The 27,372-nt window shown below is 53.5% G+C and overlaps 1 protein-coding gene across 1 annotated transcript in view; it reads right to left on the bottom strand.

The window, feature by feature from the left end:
- The window catches only part of SHROOM3 (shroom family member 3), a gene marked incomplete at its 5' end in the record, with an annotated part of 112,588 nt that overhangs the window by 25,819 nt on the left and 59,397 nt on the right, over nt 1-27,372 (bottom strand). Inside the window, one exon of the mRNA XM_082051663.1 lies at nt 2,000-2,119. Within this exon, the coding sequence (XP_081907789.1) occupies nt 2,000-2,119 (120 nt within the window). The remainder of the gene's footprint in view (nt 1-1,999; nt 2,120-27,372) is intronic.

Below are 27,372 nucleotides of genomic sequence, written 5' to 3'. Positions count from 1 at the left end.
AAGGGGAGTTTAGACTTCCAGCAAGCCAGGGGAAGTCATGATTCAGTCCTAGATGGGAACTCACGTTCCCACTGTTCCTGCAGGAGCGGGTGGGATAGGTGACATCCTCAAGTATCTCACCAAGCTCTACAGCACTAAAGAGAGAGCGACAGCAGATCTGCAGTGATCTAATACCATTAAAATCACAGAACCGCCAACTAATCTGTCCTCTCCCCATGGAAACTTCTAACCAATTTGGTAATAACCATTTTTTGATGAAAGACACCCCTGGATCTGGATTTCTAGACCTAATTCTTCCCCCTTTCACAACTCAGATTGCCCTTTGGCAACGGGTAGAGCTGTAGTAACATGGCTGGGCTGGCTGGCAACACCACCCTGGCCTTATTTATTTTGCACAGTGGAGGAAATGAGCAATCACTGTGTGTACTCTCGGGAGGGTGAAGGGCGGAATGGTACCGTGCTGCTCCTTGCCATAGAGCTCAACTGCAACACCCGACAAAGCGGCCCTGAGCCCTGGATTTCCCCTTGGACTGAGGTCATTCATTCATCCATCACCCCCAGTTTCAGAAACCGATGGGACTCTGACAGCCTGTCGCCTTCAGCGCCTTGGCTGCGTCTGTAAGTAAACAGGCGGGGGAATTGCACCCGGGGTATGGCCAAAGCAAAGGCGGCCGAGCCCAAAATACCCTCCCACACCCCAATTCTTACCCATTAAACAGCTTCCTGTTTGTAACCAAAGCCTCAGCCCCAGCTAAACTACCGAGATGTGCAGACACCACCTCTGACACTGCCAGAAAAGTAAAGCACAACATCGGCTCTGCATCCAAAGACAAATTAATCCAAGTGAAACGCTAAACTTCAGAGCTTCTGTGGCAATCTGCTACTAGATTGACAGGCAAGCAGGATTTACAGAGGGCACAGACTGAAACACTCATTGCTATAGAAGGTGGTGGATGTATGGGAGCTTCTTCCCCAAATTCAATGTGGGTCACATAGCTCAGGAACTCCAGAGCCCATAAGCCGGTCACAGATCAATCTCTCCCTCACAAAACAAGCTTGAGGAGAGACTTTAGCCTCTAAGGTCTGCTGCAGCCCAGAGGGTCACCATCTATGGTCCAAATCCTCGGCTGGAGGAAAGCAATAGGAATTTGCTGAGGTTACGCGCGTGAACGCTGGTGGAGGAGCTGCACAGGGTCAGCGTCCCTCCCGGAGCAGACAGTCTGCCCCACAAGAGCTTCCTCGCTGATAAACCAGAGCGCGAGCTCGCGTGCCGCAGCCCCTCCCGAGCCGCGCGGCGACCGGCGCGGGGCCGCGCTCCCTCGGCTGCAGGCAGCCACGCAGCCTCTCGGCCTTACACACGGCCAGGTCTGAACGCGATGCTGCCAATAAAAGTCACTGCTCCAACTTTGTGGTGCAAATCTCAGGGGACTGAGACACAAAAACCTATGAGGTCATCCGGATTACCATCTGACTGATGTAAGAGGCTCTTTCGATGCCAGCAAATGCCTTGCCTGAGTAAATGCCATTAGATTTGGTCCTAAACTGCACAGAAATCGGGCACACTGGCCGATCCAGAGCAATTCAGGAAACTGGCCTCGGAAGACTGTTAATCATTGGAAAATGCAGATCGGCACTCCGCAGGGCTGTCCCGAACACCCAGCTCCTCCGCAAACTCCCGGGTGGTTTTGGGGAGGCAGGCGCCCGAAGCTGGCGCCGCAGCGGGCTGACACCGCTCGAATGGAGATGCTTTGGTCCCGCGTGTGTGCCGACCTTCACCGCCACACACAGCGCCGCTGAGGAGACAGGACACCTCCTCCAGCCCCTTCTCAGCGCCCCACGCTGCCGGCAGCCAGAGCAGTGACTGTTTTACACCCGGCCCTGCGCAGGTGTTACTGGCATCCAGCAACGCTGATGAATTCATTTCCCTGGCACCGTGCTGAGGGCAAGGAAGCCTTGGGAAAAGGTGGGCAGATAGGGACACAGATACACACGTTCTCACCTGGTCTTCAGCCGCAACTTAACTCCTCCCGACCACGTGGCTTTGCTGGGCGGAAAGTCAGCGGTCACACAGGCTGGACTGGCAGACAGGCCGGCGCATCCCTCGGCTGCATGCGTGTCCCTGCCAAAAGAAACCAAGGCCATGCAAAAAACAACGCACAAAATACTCAGGCTTCATACCCTGGGCCGAAAAAGCATGTTGAGATAGAAGGCAACATAGAGGTGCAGGGAGCAAGGCATGGGCATCCATCTAGTTTTTAAAAAGGGCAAAAAGAAGTTTGCAGAGAGTCACATGTATCCCCTTTCTTCTCTCCGTCATTGCCAGGCAGGCTGTAAGGGCGAGACTTCGCTCTCCGTACTTTGGCAGCGGGCAGTCCCTGTGAGAGACCCTCATCACGGTTTTGGAGGAGCTGCACAACACTGCAGCGTGAGAGAGATCAGCTCCTGCATCCACGGCACAAAACTCATCACTCTGCATCTGCGCTTCGGGACCCACAGTCCCGAACTGTGGAATTCAGAAGCTTCACTGCAGGATGTGCCCTATCCACACACCTTACAAGAGCTGACACCTTACACCTCTCCGCACCTTACACCTATCCGCACCTTACACCTATCCGCACCTTACAAGAGCTCAGGAAATGCTGGGCGCACACACCGATGGTCTCTGTGCTCAGCGGGCTGGGCGCACACACCGATGGTCTCTGTGCTCAGCGGGCTGGGCGCACACACCGATGGTCTCTGTGCTCAGCGGGCTGGGCGCACACACCGATGGTCTCTGTGCTCAGCGGGCTGGGTGCACACACCGATGGTCTCTGTGTGCTCAGCGGGCTGGGCGCACACACCGATGGTCTCTGTGTGCTCAGGGGGCTGGGCGCACACACCGATGGTCTCTGTGCTCAGCGGGCTGGGCGCACACACCGATGGTCTCTGTGCTCAGCGGGCTGGGCGCACACACCGATGGTCTCTGTGTGCTCAGGGGGCTGGGCGCACACACCGATGGTCTCTGTGCTCAGCGGGCTGGGCGCACACACCGATGGTCTCTGTGCTCAGCGGGCTGGGCGCACACACCGATGGTCTCTGTGCTCAGCGGGCTGGGCGCACACACCGATGGTCTCTGTGCTCAGCGGGCTGGGCGCACACACCGATGGTCTCTGTGTGCTCAGCGGGCTGCGGGCTGGGCGCACACGCCGCGCGGGGACTCGGGATGGCTGGGATGGCTGGGATGCCATTGCGCTGAGAGGCCAGCCGTCTTTGTGTCCGCTCGGGCCTCCCCCGCGCCCCCGCCCCGAGCCCCACGTGCCAGGCAGGAATGTTAAGCCTCACATTGCGGATGAGATATAGCAGGGAAGCGCAGCGGCACTTTCACCTAGATTAGGGAAAGCGACTGGTCCGGAACGGCCCTTTTGCTCACCCTGCTTATCTCCATCCAAATTTTACCCCAAATCCCGCCTTAGCTGCCTTTTCTTTCCGTGTACCAAACCCACTCTTCTTTGTCTCCCCTCTGAGATGATGTCAAGCCGCTCCCCCAACTAGAAAGGGACCTGCTCCTGTACCAGCTCGCTATTCACCAGCAGCACAACCGCCCTTCCTGCAGCGCTGTCAAGTGCCAATGCCATTAACTGCTCCGGTTCTCTTTCCCTACCAAGTCCACCATGAAAAATTCCTACTTTTTTGGGGAGATCTCACTGTGAGATAGAGAAAGGACAGGAGAGCTGCTACAGATGAGAGCAAGATTTAAAAGACTGTACATACACAATTTATACATACAAACAGGTGTACAGTTTTGGAAGCAAAATATATTTATGGCTGTAATGTTTAGAGGACAAAGTCCCCTGCTTAAGAGAGATGGTCCCAGCCACAAAGAACTGCAGTTCTGCCCCTACAGCACTGCCCCAGAGATTCTGTGACAAGGAGCCCCACAGGTGTTTAAGCTCAGCTCAGGCTTGCGGCGAGGCTGCTGCGCACCGTGCTGAGCCTAACGAGGTGTCTCGGTGACAGTGGGGTGCATGATCCCATGAGGGGCAACGGACCTCAGCAGAGGCTTCTCTCAACACCAGGGCACGTCCTGACCTCCTCAGGCCTCCCTTCCCACCCCGGGAACACCGTCCCTTGCACCGCCCTGGTTTGCTAGCGGGGCAGTGAAGAGAACAGGCAGTTAGATGAGGATCCCCCACAGACAGCATGATGCTGGGGTGACCTGACCTTAGTTTAAAGGGGAGAACAAGCCATACCTGCCTCGTTGATTTGGGGTAACCCTTGTGTGCGTCAGAACTGTACGTCCCAAGGTGCCACCAACGGCCACAACTCTCTTCCCAACACCAAAACACAAAGTCAAAGCTGTTTCTTTGAGATGATTCTCCAAGTACTGTTTCAACCTGTTTGAAAGCAGATGCTGGCCCGGTAGATCTTCGCCATGATCACAGGAGACAGCTCGGATCAGCAATAAACCTCCCTGCCGCTGGCTCTGCCGGCCCCACGCAGCGCTGCTGCGGCTGCCAGCCAAGCTGCTCGTGTCTTCCTGCGCTCAGCTCTGGAGGGTCAGTAACAATACCTGGGACGGGGGAATTGCCCCTGTGCCAAATACATTAGAAACAGTGATCAGCAGCCTGAGAAGCAAAAATGAGAAAGTGCCTACAGGTTTCGAAACATGCGAAGAAAGCAGGAAACAACACAGGCTGTGAGCAGAGCTTTCCGAGTCTGTCACTGCCAAGCGTCCCCATAGGGATGCGCACAGAGCCGGCCCCCCGGGGGAGCAGCGGGACGAACCTGCTCGCCAGCCCGCAGAGCTTTGGGCTTTACCTCACAGAGACAAAGACACGTTAATTAGTGTCTGCATGGGCTCTGCGCTTGTTGTTGGGGGGTAAGAAGGAAATGCAATGCAGTTTTTCTTGAGCCTCTTAAAAAACTGTAATTACTGAGCTCTGTGTGGAACAGCAGGCTCAATAAGACATTGAAAACTAATCAGCCAGTCTATAAATAAGACCATTAATCAAGCTCAGTGGGGAACACAAGAGACGAGGGTCCTTCCCCGGCGGAGCACACGGCCGCCGGGACGGGGCAGCACAGAGGGCGAACACCTGAGGCTGCGCTGGGGGACGTGCCCCCAAACGGCCCCGCACACCCAGCACGGCCCCTCCACCCACGGCCTCCTGCCTCGCGCCCCCCAGGGACCCGGGTGCTCAGCCCACCAGATTGCCTGGGACATTCCTAAATCATTTCCTAAGGCAGCTCTGGGCTGCGTTTGATTTGGGGATGTCACAAAGCGCATCACAAATGCATAGCTAAATGTACCCCTGGCAAGGAGCGGCCCGCCGTCGTTCCTTCTGTTACCGTGCGGTTCCCAAAGCTGGCGAGCAGGACACCTGGTGCAGCCTATTTAAAACTCCTCCACCTGCACCTGGGGCTGGCAGCTGCCTCCAAAATCCTTCCTTTTCTGCAAAGTTCGTGTTGAGTTACGAGTCGGTACTTGTACCTGCTGCTTCCATGGTGCCCTTGGTATGTAATGCCACACACGTTAATGACTCGCTGCACAAAGACACTCTGCTCAGCTTTTCCCCTTATCTAAAAATATGCCAGTAGGTTTTTCTCCTGGTGCTTGCTCGACCAACACCAAAGACACAGTATTACAGATTTAAGTCTTTTTTAAGAAATGCCTTAGGAAAATGCCTGGTGTTTTAAGAAGATCCTTTGCTTCTGACCACAGATGACTCGGAGCTCGCCAGCTGCCTTACCTGCCTCCTGTGCTGACCTCCTGTTACCTGCATACTTGAAACGGTTTCCTACCGTTTATCTTACCCTTCTGGGCGCTTCTTTCTCACCTTCTTTGGTTCTCCTTATCCCTATTTATAATCTCCACATTCCAGTAGGGACTGGCTTCCTAAATCAAGCCTCGTCAATAGGTGTGGGTGCATTCCTCTGCCCAGCAGATCCCCCAACCACTATGTTTGAACCAGGCTTTGCAGAGGTATTAGTCTCAAGGAATTAAACGCCAAGTTTCACAGTTCCCTGAGCAATGGAAGCAGCACAAACCATTGCTCCACCAAGGAAACGCTGCAGCGTCGGCTCAGCTGCCTGGCTGCAAGTCCCAAAGAGCAGAGATTTTGCACAGGTAAGCCTCACAAAACCAAACTGGGGAAGCTCTGTCTGCTCAGAGCGTTTGTTTCCAGCACCCCAGCCTAACGCTGCTTCTGTCTGCACACCATCCCCTGCTCTGCTTGGGTCTGTCTGTCTGTCTGTCCGCAGCTCCAGGTGAGCCTGGGACAGGGCTGAGATTGTCCATCAGCAGCACCTGGGCCAAAGGTTAAAAATTAGTACCATTTTTTTAACTTTTAAAAATAGTTTTTTTCCTAATGGCTCCGCCTCTTGCAGTCACAATAACTTACTTTAAATTGTCAAGTTTGCTGCATGGTAATAAAAGATTTTAGTCCCTGAGGATCAAACCCCCAAATGTTAATAGGTTTAGTAATTTTTAATGTCTCATTACCTCTAAGCCCACTGCTTTTCCTAGACAAGAGGATGGAGCTTAAATTCTGATTTTTAAATCACTCCAGATCGACAGGAGTGTTTATAACCGCTATGAGAATGAGAAGTAAATGCTCACGCGCTGATGCTTCTGAAATTGAGATTTAAGCAAGGAACTCTTCTTCCGAGTTCTACAATAGGCATTTCCTGATGGGTTTTCTCTTTGTCTTAAATCAGAATGTAAGAGGCAAACCCCCTCCAGCACAGGAACAGTCAAGAGCCCGGGCACAGGAACCAGGCGCAGCAGCGCAGAGCTCAGCCCCGCAGCCCTGCAGGCGCAGCAGCGCAGAGCTCAGCCCCGCAGCCCTGCAGGCGCAGCAGCGCAGAGCTCAGCCCCGCAGCCCTGCAGGCGCAGCAGCGCAGAGCTCAGCCCCGCAGCCCTGCAGGCGCAGCAGCGCAGAGCTCAGCCCCGCAGCCCTGCAGGCGCAGCCGGAGGTGAAGGCTCCGCTCCGTCCCACAGCGCCCGGCACACAATGGCACATCCTGACAGCCCAGCCCTGCCAGGCTCCACCTCTGCCCGTCCCCATCCCGCCATCTCAGCAGCTGATGAGCTGGAATTACGTCTCCTTGTGAATGAAAATGCCTCCTCCACCACCCCTCATGTCCTGGCGAACAGCAAGCCTTCCTCCTCCTCCTCCTCGTCGCTGCGAAGGAGAGGGCTCGGGGCTGTGGGAGGGGAGGGACCGCGGCACCCACCTTGCGCTCTCCAGCGGGTGCCCTGCAGATCTGCCGCTCCGCCTCAACCGCAAAGACGGGATTGCTAACCTGGCTCCTGCTTCGTTACCTCCTCCGGCCACTCCAGAAATAGCCCATAATCCACCTATCTGTCACGCTCACAGAATCTCCTTCAGCCCAAGTGGAAGTGCCCTGGGTGTCAGAGCACTAAGATCCAGGCTGTCTCCTGGACAGGACACATGGGGGTCTTAGTTGGCACCAGCATCGCCTGCACAGGTTTGTTAGTCTGTTCTCATTGTACCCCCGAGCCAGACAAAGAGCCAGGACCAGCTGGAAATACACAGACAAAACCATTTTTCCATCAGAAAAATTCTCCTAAGTTGAACTAAAACTTTTGTTTGGAGGGCCTGCGGTTTGGACTGAAGCTTCTGCCGGGAAAAGGCTCTGTTTCTGGGTAAAGCCTCTAGCTGACACTGAGGCCACTCACCTGAGACGTGGAAGAGCCAGGTTCAAGTCCACAGTCTAACAAGGCAGATAAGGAAGTCAAGACTATTTTATGGACACCTTAAAACTCAACAGGCTCCTACCTGTGAAAACCCCTGGAAAGACTCTTTCATCCACCACTTCCAATGTAATGGCTCCCACGTGCCGCATGTCAGGGCAAAGAAATGTGGAGGCCGGGAAGCCACTTGGAACTCATTGAGCCTCCCAGGTTTCCTTCTAGGAGGGCTCTTCACTTACACAACTCCAACCCGAATGACTTCAGTGAGCAGTGTCAGATCCACAAAGTCCAGAGAAGGGAGAGCACATTTTGACTGTGCGATAACCATTAGTCCCACTTGTCCAGTGTTTTTCTGGCTTTCCATTTTCTGAGATCGGATGGGTTTGACTCGGCCTGACCTCAGTCCCACAATCAGGCCGCGCTGTGTTTGCACAGACCCACACAAACAAGCTGCTTCGGGCTGTACCTGTTTGCAAGCAGAGGTCTGAGAGGAGTAGTCGCATTCATTTGGGTTCCTCACTTAATCTGGTATTGGCCAAGGGATCTTTGAGAAAATGAACTCCCTCTTTGTGTGTGAGAGAGACCTAATCCTCGTTCTGCCCTGGAGGATTACTGGGTACTTAGAAAGGCACTCACATGCACATTTTTGGCTCATGCCAGCTGCATTTGGGTCCACAATATGTACTGTTCACTTTGGTCTTTAGGTCTGACAATAGGCATTCCACTGCACCCGGACCTCGACCTCAGAGGCTGCCGCACTTTTAAAAACCCCCTAAACGGAGGCTTTCTGAACCGCGTGTTGGCACGGCGCTCAGCCAGCGTGCGAGCCGGGCGGCAGGGCGGCTGGGCACGCACCCCAGCCCACAGCCCCTTCTTGCGCTGCCCTCTGCACAGCCCCGCCAAGAGACCTGCGCCTGGACGGAAGGAAGAACCTGTAGGGCTGAGAAATTAGTTTGCATCCCAATTTCTGGCTTTTTGTAATAGAGGTTTATGGTTATACTCAATTATACTCAGCGGTTGTGCTGCGCTGCCAGCCAGAGAGCCGGCCTGCCCAGGCACTGGAGCCCGCCAGTCCGGGTGCAGACACTGATATATCAGAAAAGGTCATTCCTTTCATTATAGGAATAATTGCTGTGAAAATTCCCAATGCCCCGTGCTGCAGCACCAACTCTGCGCAGAGCTCACCTTCTCAGGAGGTGAGAACTGAGAGCTGAGTGCCTGGTCTGTCGATGGTACCACACAAATAAGGGGAGTGCAATCCGCCTGCACCCCGACCCTCCTCACAAGGATTCACACATCTACAGACTCGCTCTTGACCACCAGGAAAAGCTCAGATGACACCAAGTCCCCCCGGCCCACAGGGAAGCCGTGGGGTTCGCCTGGGGGATCGCAGCACCGCCCCACTTCACAGGCTGCTCAGGACCGTCAGCAACACCCTGTCAGGCCTGGCCACACAGATTGGGATCAATTCTGTCTGAGGTGCAGAGCGCTCAGATCTGTTAGCCAGAGGTGCCCAAAATGAAGGTGATGTACTGCCGAGCTCAGGCAAGCAGAAGGGCCATTAATGCTTCTCTCCCTTTGAGGCCAGGACAATCACACGCAATAACCTTATATGTACAGGTTCTGGGGTATCCCGATGCTGAATCATGCTGATCAAAAGTCACTTGGTGTGAATTGCAACGTTTACCTTCTCGTGCATGACACAACACAAAGCATAAGCTGGCTGTGAAGGACAGGTGTAAATGGAAAAGAAATGCAGCTCCTACAAAGAAAGGCAGCCATAAAAAGGAAGCAAAAGCCATACCCATACAAAATAAGAACTGTTTTCCATCTTGGGATCAGAGAATTTAAGCGATTCCACGGCAAAAGACCACAAGCCCTCCCTGCTGAAGAAATTATGCTCACAGAGAGATCCATATGCAGAAGATATTTTTCCAGAATGACTCTTTTTACACTCACCCTTCAGAGCAGCGATATTTTCCAGATACCAAAGGAATGTCCCAGGGACGGGTCTGAACGCCAGGCAGGACTTGATCCCACCTGCGACCTGGCCATGGGTGCAGACCCGACACCCGAAAGGTGAGACCAACCCTCACCGGGAACCTTTTCGGACAGCAAAGAGGCTCTGGGCCAGACTCGACCTGCTGCTTCAGGGCTTCGCGTGAGCGCTTCCTAACGCGTCCAAGGCAGAACAAACTAGGTCAGTTCAGACCAGCAATTTAAATGGTTTAAAGCTAAAGATTAAGGGAGCGCTTACAGGAACTGTTCCAGTGGCAGATGGATGAGATCTCTGGCACAGATGAGCAAGTGAGGGCATTAATCTCTTCCGCCGGCACAGCTGGATCTCTGTCCCTGGCTTGCACACACCGCGCCTGAAGGGACCTGCCCTGAAACCTGACCCGAGCAGCTCGCTCTCCTTGGAGAAGACGGGTGCTACCGATGCGCTGGAACCGCAGCTCTGCTGGTTTTTGAAGAACTGGTCTCAGTGGTTCCTACTGAGCAAGTGACAATCCAGACATCTATTCCGAGTGGGCAGAAGAAAGCCTCATATTCACATTTCTCACAGGTATGGTGGACATTCAGCATCAAGAACGACTGAAGTCTGCAGCCGAGGTGTCTCTGTCTCTCTACCCTGACCACTCGCAGTGTCTCCTGGCACGCCAGATGTTAATTGCAGTAACTCGAGAGGTGGAGTGCATTTTACAGACATAAGTCACCTTCCCAAGCGTAGCAATGCCCAATCCCCACAATAGGAGCTAATTCTAACAAGCTGCTTCTCCACCCCACCCAGCCACCTCTGCCTGGACAGATCCCTGAATCCCGTGCTCAACACAGCACCCAGTGCCTTCCTCAGCACTTCGGCAGGAGACTGCTGGAGTGAGAAACGAGAGAGGTTGAGCAAGCAGATAAGGATTTAGCCAGCTGCTTTGCAAATACAAAATCTCTGCAGCACCTGCAGCATCGTTTTGCATAGGGTTCAAAGACCTGTAGCTCTCAGGGCCTGTACGACAGACAAGCAAGGGGAAAACCACAGTTACAACAGAACCCAGCTACGCCTGTTAGCTGTGCATCCATCCCCGAGGCAAGAAACGCTGTCCCTGCTCCATCACACCTCTGCACCACGTTAACTGGGCAGGTCCTGTGGAAAACCAATGTCCTCGTGCAGGGAGGGCAAAAAATAACCTGGCAATAGCAGAAAAGACTTGAGTTTTCAGGTACGTACAGAGTGCACTGAGCGTGGTTTAAGCACAGAGCAAACAAAAGCCTGCTGAATACAGCACAGTTGCAGTCTGGTGCTCACCTCCTTGCATTGTTATTTTTCAAGAGTAAAATGAGTTTGCTGTGGTTACGGTCCCCCTGCATCACTTGGGCCATAAATGCAGCTATAGGTCAGTGCAGGCAGCGAAGCCTGAGCAAGGGAAGCCGACCCAGTTACCACAGTGTGCCCAGGCTCAGGCTCTGCCCTGGCAGCCTTCCGTGACTCTTGGGCTTTCACAGAGTGCACATGGCGAGACAGAAATGTGGGCTAAGCTAAAAGAAAAATCTAAATATCTGTTTGCCACTCAAATGACTTTTAGCATCTGCCAGTCTGCCCAGACCAGAGCTATCTGGCAAGAGTTTGGAACGGGCCGAGGAGTGCAGGTGAGACAGGACACGCGGTCTGAGAGCAGGACCCTCGGCCCCTCGCCCGGCTGCTCACACAAACCACCCAAAGGAGGATCAGCACCGAGCGGAGACGGAGGAGGAACTACCATGGAGCCACCGAGCCCCGGCAGCTGCCAGCGGCCGCTCGGCCCGCGGGACGCGGCCTGTCTGCGGGCACAGCGCCGAAACACCCACCTGGTGTTCTACATGGTGAGGTCCTGCACATCAGGAACAAGATTAACACCACCACCACTGACACGGGAACAACTGCTAACAGTAACGAAGTCATGAACATTTTTCTGTTAATCACAGGACCGGGGAATGTACAAATTTCAGGTCATTTAGGACTAGCTCTATTGTTACGCAGCATAACCAGACCTCCGCCTTCCTCCTGCTGGAAAGGCGCTGCAGGTATTGTCGCTGTACACAGCCGTGCGTGGGAGCGCTCCCGTGTGCCCTGCCAACAGGAAAACTCCACTCCGCCACCTCCTTTACTGCGTTCGGGTCTGACCATCCCAAGCCCAGACCCTGAGCCTCCTTGGGCTCAAAGCAAGGCCTGGAGCTGGGATTTGCTCCCACAGAGGCCGGGGGAAGCCCACACACTCACCTGGATGAGCTCAGGGTCTCCCCTTACTATTCCTCAGCGTGAACACCTGCACCCTCTCAGAGGAAGCCACATCTTTGCTAAGGACACACCATGATCAACAGTCAGTCTGGAAAGCTCTGCTCTGCCTGTCAATAGGGGAAAAGGGAGCAACGCACCCCCCCAGTCTCAGCCTCCTCACGCACAGGACGTGCTGTGACCACCCTCGCTAAACAACAAAACAAACACACCCAAAGACATAACCAAAAAAACCCCACAAAAACCCCTCCAAATCAAGTCCTGATGGAGCCATTCCCAAACACAAACTGTCGGTTGAGTCAGAAGCGCCAAACTCTTTCACAGAGGGAACAGTGAACCCAAATCCTATTAAGCAGCCATCACTGTCAATAGTTATTCCTCACAAATCAGGGACAAGTAGACTAATAAATGGTGTCAGACTGAGCCTGGTGAGGTGGAAGAGGAAGGGGATAGCCTTGGGGAAAGGGCACGACACATTAATCAGCATCGCCCTGCAAAACCCTTGACAGAAACAAGGCAGTAAACTCATTAACCACTTAGAAACTAAGCTCTTTTTATACTTCGCACAGTGATAGCCCACGGGTTCCAGCCGAAGGTTTGCCATCCTTCACAGCAAAGCCACCAGGCCCCGGGAAATCTTTTCCTTTCCATCTACCTCTCAACACACACCTCTGTCTGCTCTGGAGAGGCTTTGCGGGATTAACCGCTCTCCTCCCCGACACGCAGCAGCACCGTCCCGCAGTCTGGACCGCAGCGCGTTAACCACCCGATTTAGCACAGAGTAGGAGTGCTCCTGGGCCACACTGCTGCGCGGGAGCAAACAAAGCCTCCGCCAGGCTGCAGCTCCTGTGCCCCGCCTGGGGACACAGCCACCTTCCTCTGTCCGCCGCCTCAAAAAGGAGCTCCCGCTGGGTGAAATGACGGCGGCAGGTCTTGCAGTGTAGATACTTGGATTTATATTTGACCCCTGCTTGTGACACAGGCAAGATTTGGGGTTTTGTTTGTATGCTGTTGCTAGGTCTTCTTTTACCCCTATATTTTCCTGTTTCTCTTGCTTGCTATCGTATTCCTTGTCTGCTGCACATGGGATCTAATAATCTGCCAGAAATAGCCAGGAACGACACATACCCTGAACAAACCGGCATACAAAACGTTGTGAAATCCACTTCAAAAGAACTTGGGAACTGCATAACAACATGGTTTCCTTCTCCCTGCCTAGATGGGCTAACTTGCTATTAGGACAGATGCGCTGCAGGCTGCAGCACAGGTTCCGGAGCGATGCTTCACACCACAGGCTTGTTCCCAGCTCTCCAGGAAACTGAAGCTGCCGCAGCACGATTAGGGTGCAGCCACGTTGCACGGGGGGGCCTGTCCCCATTATAACCGCACTGTACACTGGCCATCAGTTATCATCACGTACTTCACTTAAATTAGTCTGAAACGGAGTCTGTCTCCAGCCCGGAGCCGGTTTGTAACTGCAAAGGAATCTGTGCCCTCCGTACCACACGAGACGGGATCAGGTCACCGCTGGAGAGCACTTGGCCTTGCTATTTTTATTGTCTGGCTGAATACTTTTCTTCGACGCCTGCTTTAAGTTGCTGAAAGAACAGTAAAGATGAGATTTTTTTAAAAAGCAGATAGGCTGATAATCCATAGGAACCGTGTCCTTTTAACTTTTGGATGTTTCTCAGCTCTCTGCCCTCGTTGCTGGGATGCTGAAGGCATTTTCAAGTCACGACATGATGAAATCTAATCAGGGTGAAGTGAGCTGGTTTCATTTTCACCAGATTCCTCTTTCAAAGGCACAAATTTACCCTTTTGATACCCTCCATTCCACTAGAACTGAGCCAATACATTAGTTTTAGCTACTTCCAAAAAAACCCCCCAACCCTCTTCCATCAAGAACAACGGATGACTGAAATTCTTCACGTTTCTTTAAGCCCAAAGGACAGTGCCACTAATTCAAGCACTGGTACAACCAGAATGGGAAGGATTAGAGAAGTGGCTCCCGGCTGAATACAGGCAAGCATGCGTCGCATCACGGTTAGCCAGGCTGCTCACCCCACTTACAACTTGGGAACGATCCCACTAAATCACCGCTTGCAAACATACGCAGTCTCTTCTCATGTGTTTCTCCTATCTGCATGGGTATCACAAAGCTTTATGTATTCATGTCCTCCGGCAACGTTGGGTTCTTTGGACAGAATCAGCTGTTTGCAGCGCAGCACTTGCCAACAGAAAGGACACGTTTGTGAGGATGGATGGACAGTTTGCATCCTTCTCCTCCGCAGCACAGACCCGCGGGAACATCGCGGTGGCAGCAGCGGCGACAGAAGGGTGACCACCCTCTGCTCCATTGCCGCTGCCGAAATGAGGGACGCTGCCACCCCGGAGGCCGGCAGACCGGCTTGGCTAAAACCGGTGCAAGAATTAGGGAAACACTGTCATTGTCCCTCCCCTGGCTTACAGGAGTTCAGCTGAGCGCTGGGATTGTTCATTCAGGGCAAGAGGCTTTATCCCCACTGTGCAGCTCGCTTGTATGGCCGCTGATATAAAGGTAGTCTTTGTGTGGCGAGAATCAGGACTCCCAACCGCACTCTTACAGGAATCCAGAGCACAAATAAGCCTCCACTTGGGGACAGCCATGAATAAGCATTTGTAACGGGCAATTAGTACTTAATTTCAAATGTCTGACCTGTCACCGACTTAGGGCTAGGTCTGCAGTTAGCGAAAATCAGCTTCATTCCATTTCCATGTCAATAACAGGTTTTTACACTGATATTATACAGAGTGTGGCTACAGCGGGCCTGATCCTGCTGAGCATGAGCTGTTCTCTGCTCCCACAGCCACCGAAGCAGCCAGCCGGCCGCCCAGGGAACCCAGAGCTCACCACACGAGCTCTGCTGAGACCTGCGCTAAGGGTCAGGTCAGCCCACCCCAGGTTTAAAACGGAGTGTTTGCTGTTGAATCGGGGCCCCCAAAAGAGCGGTTCAGCCCTTCGCCTACATCCCTAGCGCCATTCCAGAAGCAGAGGTGCTATGGTCCTGCATGTCCAAAGCCAGACGCTGAGCCATGGTTACCAAACACCCAGTGCTGGCCAGGAGAACTCCTCATCTAAACAAATGTTAGCCAAGCTAGCAATTCTGGTTGACATCACGCAAGCCCAGGGAAGAGTGGCATTATAAAATACCCCATTTGATGTCATATCCTGCTCATTTAGTTCCTTACACCGCCACTAAGACGAGGAAGCGCAGGGATGGACCAGGCTCCACGGTGCCAGATGCTCTGCAAACACGGCAGTGAAGGATGACTGCTCACCCCGAGGGTTTACCAGTCAGTCGGGTCCACCCTAACTAAACAACCGCAGGAAGGCCGTTCTCCCGTCAGTGCTGCTCCCTCATCCCTCACTGGCCGCAGCCCACCACCAGCAGCACGGCTCTTCTCCCGCTGCGCCCAGAGCCAGGCCCCGCGCAGCAGAACGGCTGACATCGCATCGCTCTGCTTCTCATCAGAAACCTGAGCTCCGTTGCTCTGCCATCTGCTGAACACAGGGACCCGTGCCCAGGCTTCTGGCCGCTGCAGGATCCCCGCCTGGTGTCCCCGAGGCAGGACGACCCCTCTGCTGGGCCACGCCGAGGAGGCCGCAGCTCTCCGGGTATTCAGTCATTCGCTTCTCAGCGACGTCTTATACTGAAACCTCTCACCTGCTCATCTCTGCAAGAAAAGCCTCTGCAACTATTAAATGACAGCCGGAACCTTCCCATAAAAATTACAGTCAATTATTTCAGTCAAACTGAACTTCCCTCTTCAACTTAAGAACGACAGGTACGAAGCATCATTCAATACGAGCCAAAAAGTTCTCGGTCCTCTAAATCCCCATGTTATGGACCTGCAGGAGCACCCTCTTCTCTCCCCAGTCTCGGCTAGCTTGGGCTTCACCTCTTCTAGCCAAAGCAGATTTAGGGTATTGATTTTTCCTTAACATTGTTCCTACTACAATCAATGAAAATTCAATAACCACCCAGCAGGACCCGAGTCAGGCTCCACTGCTAAGAAAATATACCAGGCTGCTGAGATTCACCCCTTGCTGGGCAAAAGAGGGCAAAACACTACCAAGGTTTGGAGCTTCAAGCGGTGCTGCTGGTGTGAGCGCAGGGGCAGGGAGCACTGAACGCAGAGGAAATTTAAGGCTGGGCGTAGGCAGAAGAGCACGCGGGGATCAGTCTTAAAAAGGCATTAGAGCAGGGAATGAGAAAAATGAACCTCTGGACCTTCCGAGCAGAAGCAGCAGAGGAGAAAATCAGAGTAAAGGTAAATGGGCAAATGAGGTCTGTGGGTCACATTCCTCCCAAATGCACAAAGAAAGATGCTGGCTGACCATCTTACATTTGAATATAATTCTGTTCTTAGCCATTTTAAGGACTCCCTGGGCCATTCAAACCAGGCAATAAAATTTCCCAGCTCCCGTCCCGGTGTCTCATGGCAAGGTGCTCCCAGCAGAACTGCCTCCAAGAGCACCAACCACACTGCTCACGGCAACACGCAGCAGCCGGGCAGGCGGCAAACAAGGGACCTCCTGCTGCTGAGATGCCCGGCAATTCCTTCTGGAGAAAGTGATGGAAAGAGACCTCCGGAACACCCGGCCCTCGCCTAGCCGCTCTGCGGGCAGGCAGGACAGCTGAACGATGTTGTCCTGGAGACATGCAAGCAATCAGAACAAAAGATGGGTTTAAAATCACACCTGGAGAATGCCTCCGGGTAATGAGCTTCTCACATGTGCACAGAGAAGCACGGCGGGGGCTGATCCGACACCCCTTCTCCCCCTCACCGCTCCCCTCCTGCATCCAGAGGCTCCAAAAACACCAAAAGAGGAGGTCGCACCTGAAACGGGAGGGGGCGGCCGCCCCCAAGCCTCCCCAGCCCCGGGCGGTTCCGCCGGTGCCCGCCGGGCTCCGGGCCCGCCGCTCTTTGTTAGCCCTACCCTGCCCTGCCGGCCCCCGGGCCTGCCGCGGGAGGGTCCCTGCCCCGGGCACCCCCGGCTGCCGCCACGCCGAGCCCTCCCCGCAGCCCCTGCCGCCGGCCGATGTGCAGCCCGCTCTCCGCCCGCCCCGCCGCCCCAGCGCCCCGGTCCCCGCGAACCGCGGCCGCCGCACGTCCCCGGGGCCGCTCCCACGCCCCCCGGCCGCCGCGCAGCCCCCGCCGCTCCGCCCGGCCCCGCAGCGCGGTCCCCGCACTCACCGGGGCCGGCGGCGCCTCCAGCTCCCGGCAGCGGCTCGGCGCTCACAGCCCCGGGCGAGGGCGCCGGCGCCCGGCAGGTGCCGCGGGGGCAGCCCGCCCCCGGCACCGCCCCCGGAGCCCCGGGTCGAGCGGCCGTGGCCGGCGGGAGGGGCAGCGCGGAGCCGCAGCCCCGCAAGCCGGCGGTGCAGGGCCGGACACCGCGGCGCTCCCCGCCTCCCCTCGGCACCCAGCGCGGGTGCGAACCTGCAACCGCACCGACTCACGCTGCCTTGTGCTTTTACGGCCACGATGGCAGAAAACCAGCAGCACCCCGCTGCAAAAGTTGGCTGGGTACCGAGCTCTCCCTCCTCGCACAGCTCCGCTGGGGCTGTGCCACCAGCAGAACTCAGCCGTCAGAACTCAGCCCCATCCGGCCGTGGTGCACAGACCTCAGAGAACTGGGCTGTCTCCATCCCTGCCGTCCCTGTCCCACCACACCATGGATCAGAGGCATCAGGGCATGGCGGGTGCTTCTGACGGCACGCTGACTCTGCACTATCGCAACCCGCGGCCCTCGAGAGCCAAACCCAGCAGCCACAGCAAAGCCACGCTCACCCAGGGTGGCTTGGACAGCTACTGTCACCTACCAGGCTTGTTTCATACACAACACTTAATCAGCTCTAAGAGATGAAAAGCTGAACTGTTGTTCATGAAGGAAGATGACAGGCGGAGATTGGTGACACGGCAAGTCCATGGGTAATGTGATGCATATGCACTAAAGGAAAGAAAATACCTTTTGACCCCAAAGAGGTGAGAGGAGGAGATGCTGGAAAAAATGCTCTTCACAATGTATCTGGCCCATAATGGATCTTTTACCCAGGAATATCCAAGGGCCAGCCAAAAGTATCCCTATTTTCTAGAGGGAGAATTAATATTTTACAGAGGGAGGAAGAGGGATGTGCCCCTAATTGGAGTGGAAAGGATCCCACTCCCTGGCGTGCTCTTCACAAGAGGCTCTGGCTTCACTGCAGCCGTTCATTCACACACTGTTAAGATATCATAAAAGGTTACGTCAATAGTTTTATTTCAGTTCATAAGTAACTTATTCTGTCTTAGCTTAAAATGGTTCCTGTCGGTGTTATTTGAACTAAAATATTCTACTTCCAAATAAATGTAAGAGTGGCTTAATGGCCTTTTGCACAGGCACATCCATATCAGGTTAAATGATGCTCAGCCAGTGCTGCTTTTCATGCTGACACCTCCTCCTCTCTATCTTCCACAATCACCAAGCCTGAAACGCTTCATGTTTAACAAGAAGCATCAGTCAAAGAGCCAGTGACAAACCAGAGTGTGAGATGCGGACAACACCTGAGGCGACGCTATAAAGGCGGTAAGCGTCAGCTATGAGTCTTAATCGAGAAGCCCATCATGAAGCAGGACTTCTCACACCACTGTGAGTATCATTTCCAGGATTTTTTCCACTTGTGCTTCCTAGTGCAAACTCCTTGTCTCTGCAAAATCCGGCGTGCCGTCACGCCTCAGCTCAGCCCCGTCTGCGACGACACGGTTAGCGTGGCTGCGAAAGCCAGGATTGCACCCAGGGACATCCTCTCCCGAGCGATCGCTCGCTCTGACTGCAAAGCTACGTGCAACGCTGTATTTCCCCACCCCAGCATATACAGCACATCTCACCTGGTTGGGGTCTGTCCATTAGCAGCCAGATAGACCTGCAATAATTTGCCTCATTAAATGATCCCAGATGGTTTTGTTGGGGTTTTAAACACTCTAAGTGTACTTTGCATCTTGGACAGAAACTCTGAGCGATACCGAGTGGTAAACAGTTTCCCTGAAGTTGCCAGGCAATGAAACAAAGTCCTTTTTTGGGATGTAACCATAAAAGCTCATGTGATAAAAACAACAACAAAATTATCACCTGTAGCAGGAACCTGAGGCTCCCCAGAACCTTGGAGTGTTTATTTAAGTATTACGTACTTAGGATAGCACAGGGTCTCACCCTGCGGCAGATGACAAGCAGCTGGTCCAAGCGGGAATTAACTGGGAGTGATGGTAACACGTTCGTGTCTTGCCGGCTGATACCTGCTCCCGCACTAAGTGCCAGCTTGGAAAACTGCACTTTTGCCTTTGCACAGTTCTCCCCTCATCCTCCCTCGACAGCGAAGTGATTTTTCGGCACTGGACCAGCCTGGATGCTGTGCTGTGCTGTGCGGTCCTGTGCGTGCTCACACAGCCTCTGCGGCACAGCCTGGCTCCAGCGACTGCCCCCGCGTGTCCCGCTGGGACCGGCCCGACTGCCGCGGCCTCCAGCGCGCGGTCTGGAGAAAAAAGCCCTTCCATACAAACAAAGGAAATAATCTAGATAAGCAAGCAAGATTTGTGACACTGGCAACACTGGACTCAGATTGGGGGCAGGCAGGCGATTCCATTTCGGCTTCCACCTCGCAGCCACCAGCCCGCGTGCACGCTGCTGCCGAGCCCTGGGCCTGCAGCTGCAGCTGCAGCGGGGGACAGCCTACAAACAGCCTGCGTACACGCCGCCCTGACCTTCCTTTGCTGTGTTTGCCTTTGGGAGGAGATGAAGACGCCTCAGGGCTGTGTCTGCACCATTCGTGCAAATAATTGTTGGGAACCAGCTGCAGGAGCCATCCCAAGGAGAGCTCTGGATGGTAAGGGGAGAGCCGACCTATAGCCACGGTGAATTGAGGACACAAAATGTGGCATTCTGGTCAGCAGACCTCACAACGAGAGCTGCACACCTTGTCAGAGAGAGACTAGGGGACCCTGGGAGGGTCACGGGGGCTTTCAAGCCATTAACTTCTTTGGTTCATGTCACCGATGGACTTGGTGATGGAGACGGAAGAATAAACACAGCGAGTTTCCTCAAGTGAGGCCGCTGTGCATCAGCAGGATCAGTGCATGGACGTGGTGAGCGGGTACACCTGCCCCACACCTGCAAAGCACTCAAGCGCATTTTTCAGTTCGATGCCACGAATAACTCCACGTACCGTCCCCTCCTCACGCATTTCACCAGAGTTGACAGGAGTAACGTGCTCTGGGGAAACAAAGCACTCAGACATTTGTCTTGGGTTTTTACTGTCTCGCTTTTTCTAGTCACCACAGAAAACTCTCCAAACCTCTGAATCAACAGCAAAAAGTCCAAAGGGAAATAAATATGAAGAGAGACTCACCAGAGGATCAATAGCCAATGACAGAAAGGCCTGGGCTACCTGGCAGAACCAGAACGGCCAGGAGTGACAGCGCAGGCGCATGCCCAGCGCGTTTTTAGGAGGCTGTATGTGGCACTGCAGGGGCACGGAGCCCGGGCCCCGCGCCTCCCGCCTGCTGCTCCTCGCAACGCGAGCTGCGGGACACGGAGCGGGGCTGCGGCTGCTGCAGACACGGAGGAGATCTGGCTTGGAGGATGAAAGGACAACGTCAAACGCCCCAAAGGGAAACTGTCTTGCGCCTGTAATTTATGTCGCTGGCTCTCTGGGCGGCGCAGGTGCCAGGCTCCAGCAAACGTGGACGGGCTGGTGCAGTTGCCGAGGCAGCTGGTGTGAAACGCGAGACCCGTGTCACGTTTGCGGGCGGAGGAAGGGAAGGCGTGGGACGGACAGAGGAAATGAGTTTCTGAAATAGGCCAAGGGCTGCACCGGAGAAGGATGGTTTCCTTTGAGGAGCTGCCCGCAGTGCCGACCTACCCACAGACCATGACGAGCGAGAGCAAGGGGGCCGGGGCCGGGGCCAGCGATCGGACCAGAGCAAAACTGCCGGAAGGGTCAGGGTCTGCTAAACGTGCCCCGTCGCCTTGGGGTTTCGTAAACCTGAACCGCAGGCTGTTCAGAGCCAGGACCGTTCCCATCCAAGCCCATAAAGCTCAGTGGAGGTTAGAGAAACTCCCCCTTTTGGCTCACCTCCACTTCAAATTAACTCCTGGGAGGTGAGAAGGTGTTCAGATAAATATCAAAAACCGCTCTCTAATGGGTCAAGGCAATTGTTTCCAGTGAAGTGATTTTTCTTGGATCTCTCTTGCACTGCGTATCTCACACTGAACTTAACATAGCTGGGAAAGAGAAAAAAAGCAGCGAGGAAGTCAAAACCCTGCAGCAACGAACAAAATCCAGTATGAAATGTTCTCACGGCAGCTTCTCCCGAACAAGGCCAGTGAAAAATCCATCTAAGATTGAAATGAATCTGAATGCAAGAGGTTTGTAAGGACATTCATTGTTATGTCAAGGGGAATTCAGAACTAAATCCCATTTTCACATGTGCTGGCTTAGGAAAGTTAATTCTCAATGTTTTTATCCATCTGTCCTGTCCCCTGCGTTGGAACTTTCTCGATTATGTCCCTGGGCTTTTCCTGGATCCACTGCGAGCATCACTGTGTGAGTGGAGATACCCCGCAGATGTAAATGATGAGAATGATGAGAGCATAAAGGAGAAACAGAGGAAGGCTTCTTGAACTCACCAAGGAGAAGGAAAGGGCAGAAAGGAGATGTGCAGCCTCTGGAGAGGCCGGAGGAAGGCAGGCAGACGGCAGATTGCTCTTGCTGAGGAAAAGCTCCTCTCTCCTTCTGAGCTACTGACAAGCAGATTTAGGGAAAGGAGGAATTTAAAAGGACATTTGTACAGTGAAGAAAATGAACGGAGGAGGCTTTGAAGACCTAATTAACAGAGCCCGTCCAAGTCAGTTCAGTTCAGCTGCATCACAAAGGTCTGACAGAGATCCATGGGACCACAGAACCTGCCCGGGAGAGAAAGAGCCCGAAACAAAACCGGGCCCTGCAGGCCCGGCCCTGCGAGTCCGGGGCTGCAGCTCAGGGCCTGCTCTGCTCACCAATAAATTTAGTTTACTGAACCTTTTGTGGGTCCCTTTTGAGGTTGTTTGTTGATTAAAGCGGCAAACAACAAACTTAGCCTTAATTTATGCTTCTTTTAACATTTCAAGCTTGGGGGGGATGCTTTTTACAGGAGTTAATGAGGCAGAATAGGTTCTTTATGGGGAAGATATTTTCTCACCAAATTAAAACCTGTATTGAAAATAAAATAATGAGATGAAGGTGGCTTTTCTTTCAGAAGTAAATAAATCTCGGAGTAGGAAACTTCTCACGCACTCGGAACTGTCCTTATCGGAGAGATCTGAGAACAGCAGGTTCACAAGATCTTCTCTCTCTCTTTCATTTTTTAACTCTGCCTTCCTCCTTTGACCAGGGCAGTAATAAAGCATTACTTGCTGAAAACATGCACACAGCTCGAGCATGTGAAAGCACAGGAGCACTGGCAGATCACCAAAAGAGAGAATGTCCCCTTCTGAAAGCTCCTAGCAGAATCCTGCGTGAGAGAGAATTGTCTAAACTAAAGCCTCCTCGCTGCCCCAAATGTGCCACACTTGGACAATTCAGTCTAGCAGCACGAGCAAAATCAGGTACCTGAGTGGGCAGCACTGGTGACGGCAGCGATCAGTCAGCACAGGATGTTATTGATGAGGGACACGCAGACAGAACAAGGTCGCTATGGGACAGAGAGCACCAGCCCTCGCTCCCCAGCAGGGTCAGAGCTGCCCGCTCCCCGCAGGCTCCGGGGCCCTGCGGCACGAGAACCCGGCCGTGTGCACCGCGACGGCTGCAGAAACGCCGCGCTCACCGCTGCACGAACTGGCTGCTGCAGCCTCTGCAGCGCGTGCTGCCACGCGTGCCGGTGCACTTCTGCGGTATTCTGGTTTTCAATGACACGTCAACATTTTCTCCAGAAGAAGACCACCTTTTTGCTTATTCATTACCAAAAGGCATTTGGATTTTTTAATTATGATGATTTTATCGTAAATCACCCCTACTTTCTGGGTAGGCACGGGGCTAAGCCTTCTCTGGAGCACAGGTAGGGTATCGTCCCTTCCGCCCTCTGAAAGGCGCAGCTGTGGCCCCGTGGGCAGCCGCAGTGTGCCGGGACGCCGGGAGCCTGCAGCAGGGGCAGGAGTGCTGGCCTTGGCCTCCCAGCACGGGCGAGTCCTGCACCGCAGCCATCGGAGAGCCCTGGCCATGCCGGTTGCCGTATGTGGTCCAGCAACCAGCCACCTCAAATTTCAAAGCTGCTGTTGTGACCCAGCACCGTCACACAAGGGTATGAATGGGGCCGTTTTCATATCTCTCATGCAAATGTCTGTTAGCACAACAATGTTATCCGCTGTTATCGGCAAACGCTGGGTCCCTGATCATGGAAAATGTATACAAAGCATCAGCAAAGAAACGTGAGCAGCCAGGCAGCCACTCCCTGTGAAACCGCACACTGCAGGAGCGAGGAAAGGAGCTCAGCACCAGGGACATGCCAGCACTTGGCAATGGCTGGGGAAGATCAGCCCCTGCAAACCCAAACACGGATGCAGCTGGCCTGCAAAGCAGCCGTGAGACAGAAATCAGCCAGAGATGGGCCAGAGAGCTGAAAAAACAAATGACACGTTCTCCCTTCGGCCCAGGACAGCCCAGCAGCAGCGCGCTGGCCTTGGCCGCAGACGCGCGTCCACCGAGAGGCATGAAAGCACCTCGGAGGAGCTGGGAAAGAGAGGAACGGAGCGGAGAATCTCCGCAGAGAAGCCCCCACACTGGCAGGGGAAGGCTGGGTATCGAAAGGGAACAGGCTGCCTGCACGGAGCTGTACAGCACGGCAGTATCCAAAATACCCAGGAGAAAGCTCCACAAGCTGTGAGACCGTACAAAGGGGCAACACAAGAGACATGCAGGTGAGGGAAAGATGCTCGAAGGGCTTAAGCCACGTGAGCTGGACAGAAGTATTTCCAGCCCGTTGCAGTTTGGAGGGACGGGAGGCAAAGCTGCCGCAGGGGTTTCCCGCCGGCTCGCTCTGCGCAGTCTGAAATCCTCCAGGACACTGAGCAGCACCTGCAAACACCTCCTGGGCTCTCCCGGTGGAAACGAGCACCTAAATAAGGGGAAGGTCCCTCTGCTCAGGTGCCCTGGACACAGACCCAAAGCTGCTGAGATGGATGTAACACCTTACGCTGAAGACCTCGGGCTGCCCTGTGCTGTGATTGCTCCAAACCAGGATCCGCAGCACTCAGAATTTCCGTTCCAGCCCAGAGCTGTGACCTGGCCGCAGCAATCAGCACTGCTCCCTTCCTCTGCCCGTGCTGACCCCTCGGGGTGAAGGTCCCGCCGGGCTCCTGACCCCGACCTGCGCCGCACACACACCCGGCACACACGGTGCTCACCCCGAGCGGCATCGGAACCACGGCTGCTCAAAGATCTGCAACACCGGTCGCGTTCAGTGAAATGTCTGCAGGAAACCTCTGCTATTTACTTACGAGCTGAAAAAGGAACTGAACTGTGCTCAGGGTTTTTTGAATGAAATCGGAATCCTCCAGATCTCCCTCCCAGACAAATAATTTGTTTTGCTTTGCTTTTGTCACCGAATCCTCTATTTCAGACTTCAAGTCTGACGTTCCCGTTGCTTCTTCAACCCTCCTGCTGTCAGCTCCTCCACCGCATGTCCCAGTCTCTCCCAACTCTCTCTTTTTTGGTTCCTCTAAACTCTCCTGTCTCTAAGAAACAATGCAGCTATTAAAATAAATCAGATTTTTATTTCTGGAATCAAAATTTAACACATTATCACCAACAAGTAAGCCGAAGCAAAATGGCTTTAACTTCTTCCTGCCTGGGTTGGTGCTGCAGTGCTGAAAATTTCCCAAAGAATGGGCGTTTTATAATCTCCCATGTGCGAGGCACATGCAGAAAGGTCACTGCGCCAGCCCCGAGCTGCCCAGCCGCCGCCAGGACCTGCGCTCGGCCTCCACGTATCCCTGGTGAAAGGGAATCCCAGCTTTCACGGCACCTTAACGGGATGTTTTAAGCATCCAAGCAGGGATGAGAGTCAGTGTCTGAAATGAGGATGTGAACAGGCTGCTGCACGAGACGGGCTCTTGTTTTGGAGAGCGAGCAGCTGCTATTTAAATGAGAAAGCTCCACCTTGGGTAAACACGCTGGGTGTACAGTGCTTTTGATTAGCTTAACAGGCCAATGGATGTCACTGTTGCTCTACAGAAACCAAACCAGAAAAGCAAAAAAACACAATTTAAACAAAATAAGCTTCTAAGAGAGAGTTCCCTCGTGCAGCACGATGCTCACTGCTGGCAGAAACTGGGTCACCAAGAGGCTGTTCTAGTGATTACCAGAGATGCAGCCGCTGTATTTCTAGGTCAGTGGTCACTTCTACTTTAATGGCTTTATAAAGGTTTAAGAAAGAAATGGAGTTTTTGCGTGCATTCCTGTGTGCAAGTCGGTAGTCAAATGTTTAATGAGAGGCGGATTTTAGGTGATTCTCGTTGTTTTAATGAGGGGTAATTTACACTGAATTACTGGCAAAGCTCGGGGAAACTGTTAGAGAAAGGCAGAGCCACCAGAGCACAGAAAACCCACCCCATCCTTACATATCTGCCCTTGGAATATCTTAAAGGTGAGGAAAGATACAGGTCTGCAAACAGCCCATCAAACACAGCACCTGGTCTCCCACTGGTTTAAGTCACAGCCGCTTGTTTAATTATCTAATATAGCGTCGTCTCAACTGCGTCATAACCTCTGTAGGCTCAATTTCATATATTTATACGCACCGTGTCATGTTCCTCACGTAACGTGCCCTCTTGGTTTGCTCTGCCTAAGAGTCATTCTAGTTTATAAGCATGATTGGCTGCTGCCCTCTCTTCTGCCTTCCCCAGCAAACTCACTGCGAGGTGTGTCACCTAATGTAAGAGCAAGTAAGGAGCAGGGGCCTTATCTCTTAGTCATCAGCGGCTCTGCTGTAAGCTGGCGCAGCTTTCACAGGATCCAGCCCCGAGCACCCGCCCACGACACAGACAGAAGTTGTGAAGGACATCAGGAGCGGGAAGCTCCTGACCCAGGTCTGAATCTGTCAAAATGTGGGCGCTGTGGTCTCGGTTGCTCCCTGCGTACATGGACCTTAACTCTGTGACAAGGGCTCAGGGCCACTGGATTGTTTCCTGAAAGGAAGAATATTATGTAATCAACAGGGAAAGATAAGCACCTGAGGCTCGCCCGAATTTAATAGGTCTGGATGCCAAAATATACTTGGGATCCCTCAAAGTCTTGGTAAGAAGAATGATTTGATCTCTTTCACGTGCTGTTTCACAAGTAAGCACTATGTAAACCAATACAACCAAAAAGCAAAGCTCAAGTGTGAATAATTTAGCCACAGGAGCCCAGTGCAGCCACTTGGAGCCACAGAGCTGAAAACCTCTCGGGCGGTAAAGGTAGATCCAGATCTGCAAATTATCATCGCGGGGTTTGTAGGCCAGGTATGTTCCTAAAAGAGACTGGACACACCACTGAGCGAGTGCTCAGAACAGAACACACCACTGGGTCTGCTCTCCACAATGAACTCGGGCTGAGGCATCTTCAAGGAGCCGATGAAATAGATTTGTCTGTTACCCTGTGGGATCCCTCAGGTACACGGTGCTCTGTCTCAGAATGGGCCGGGCTCACTTAACTCTGTGCTACGAAGAGCGATCCTGCGGGTTGTGTGTTGGCAGCGCACAGTCACCAGCCCCGGCAGGGTCTGCACGCTCGGAGGACACGGCGCTGCTCACACAACGATGACTCTGTCTTCTCTGCCCTCTTATTAGCCCTCTGAGTCACCTTACCAATTACTGCCTTCCCACACTTACCAGACGTGTAAAGGTACACTTCAATAAACCTAGATTTTTTAACTTTCAAAACCTCCAGACTACAATTTAAGTCCTTACATTCCCTTTTATAGTTGGATAAAGCTTTGTTTCCCTTGTATGAATAAGTCACCATCTGCAAGTCAACACATCTAAAAAGCCTTCCCTGTGCTGATGAATACAATGTCATCTACAAATCTTGTTACACACTGTTGCTGAAATTCTGGAGATCCGAATTTGCTCAGCTGTTTCTCCAGACTGAGGGACGGAGAATTCGGTGAAAGCCAAATGTCACTTGCAACGTGTAGACACAAGGGTTTATTTCTGCTCCTAATGAGGTCAGCGTGACTTGGCAAAGCCTGGCTTGGAGCCTTCCTTCCCACCAGCGCTGTCCAGGTGGTACAACAGGCATGGCGCCCTGTGCTCTCATGCAATTAAACTCTCGTTAGCATCCATCACTACAAGAAATTGCAATCTGTTGACATGGGAAGA

This window comes from Streptopelia decaocto (genome assembly GCF_964273445.1).
Source record: "Streptopelia decaocto genome assembly, chromosome: 4".
NCBI classification, from domain to species: Eukaryota; Metazoa; Chordata; class Aves; order Columbiformes; family Columbidae; genus Streptopelia; species Streptopelia decaocto.
Note: the sequence above shows the minus strand (reverse complement) of the source record. Positions and strands in the feature narration are given on the sequence as shown.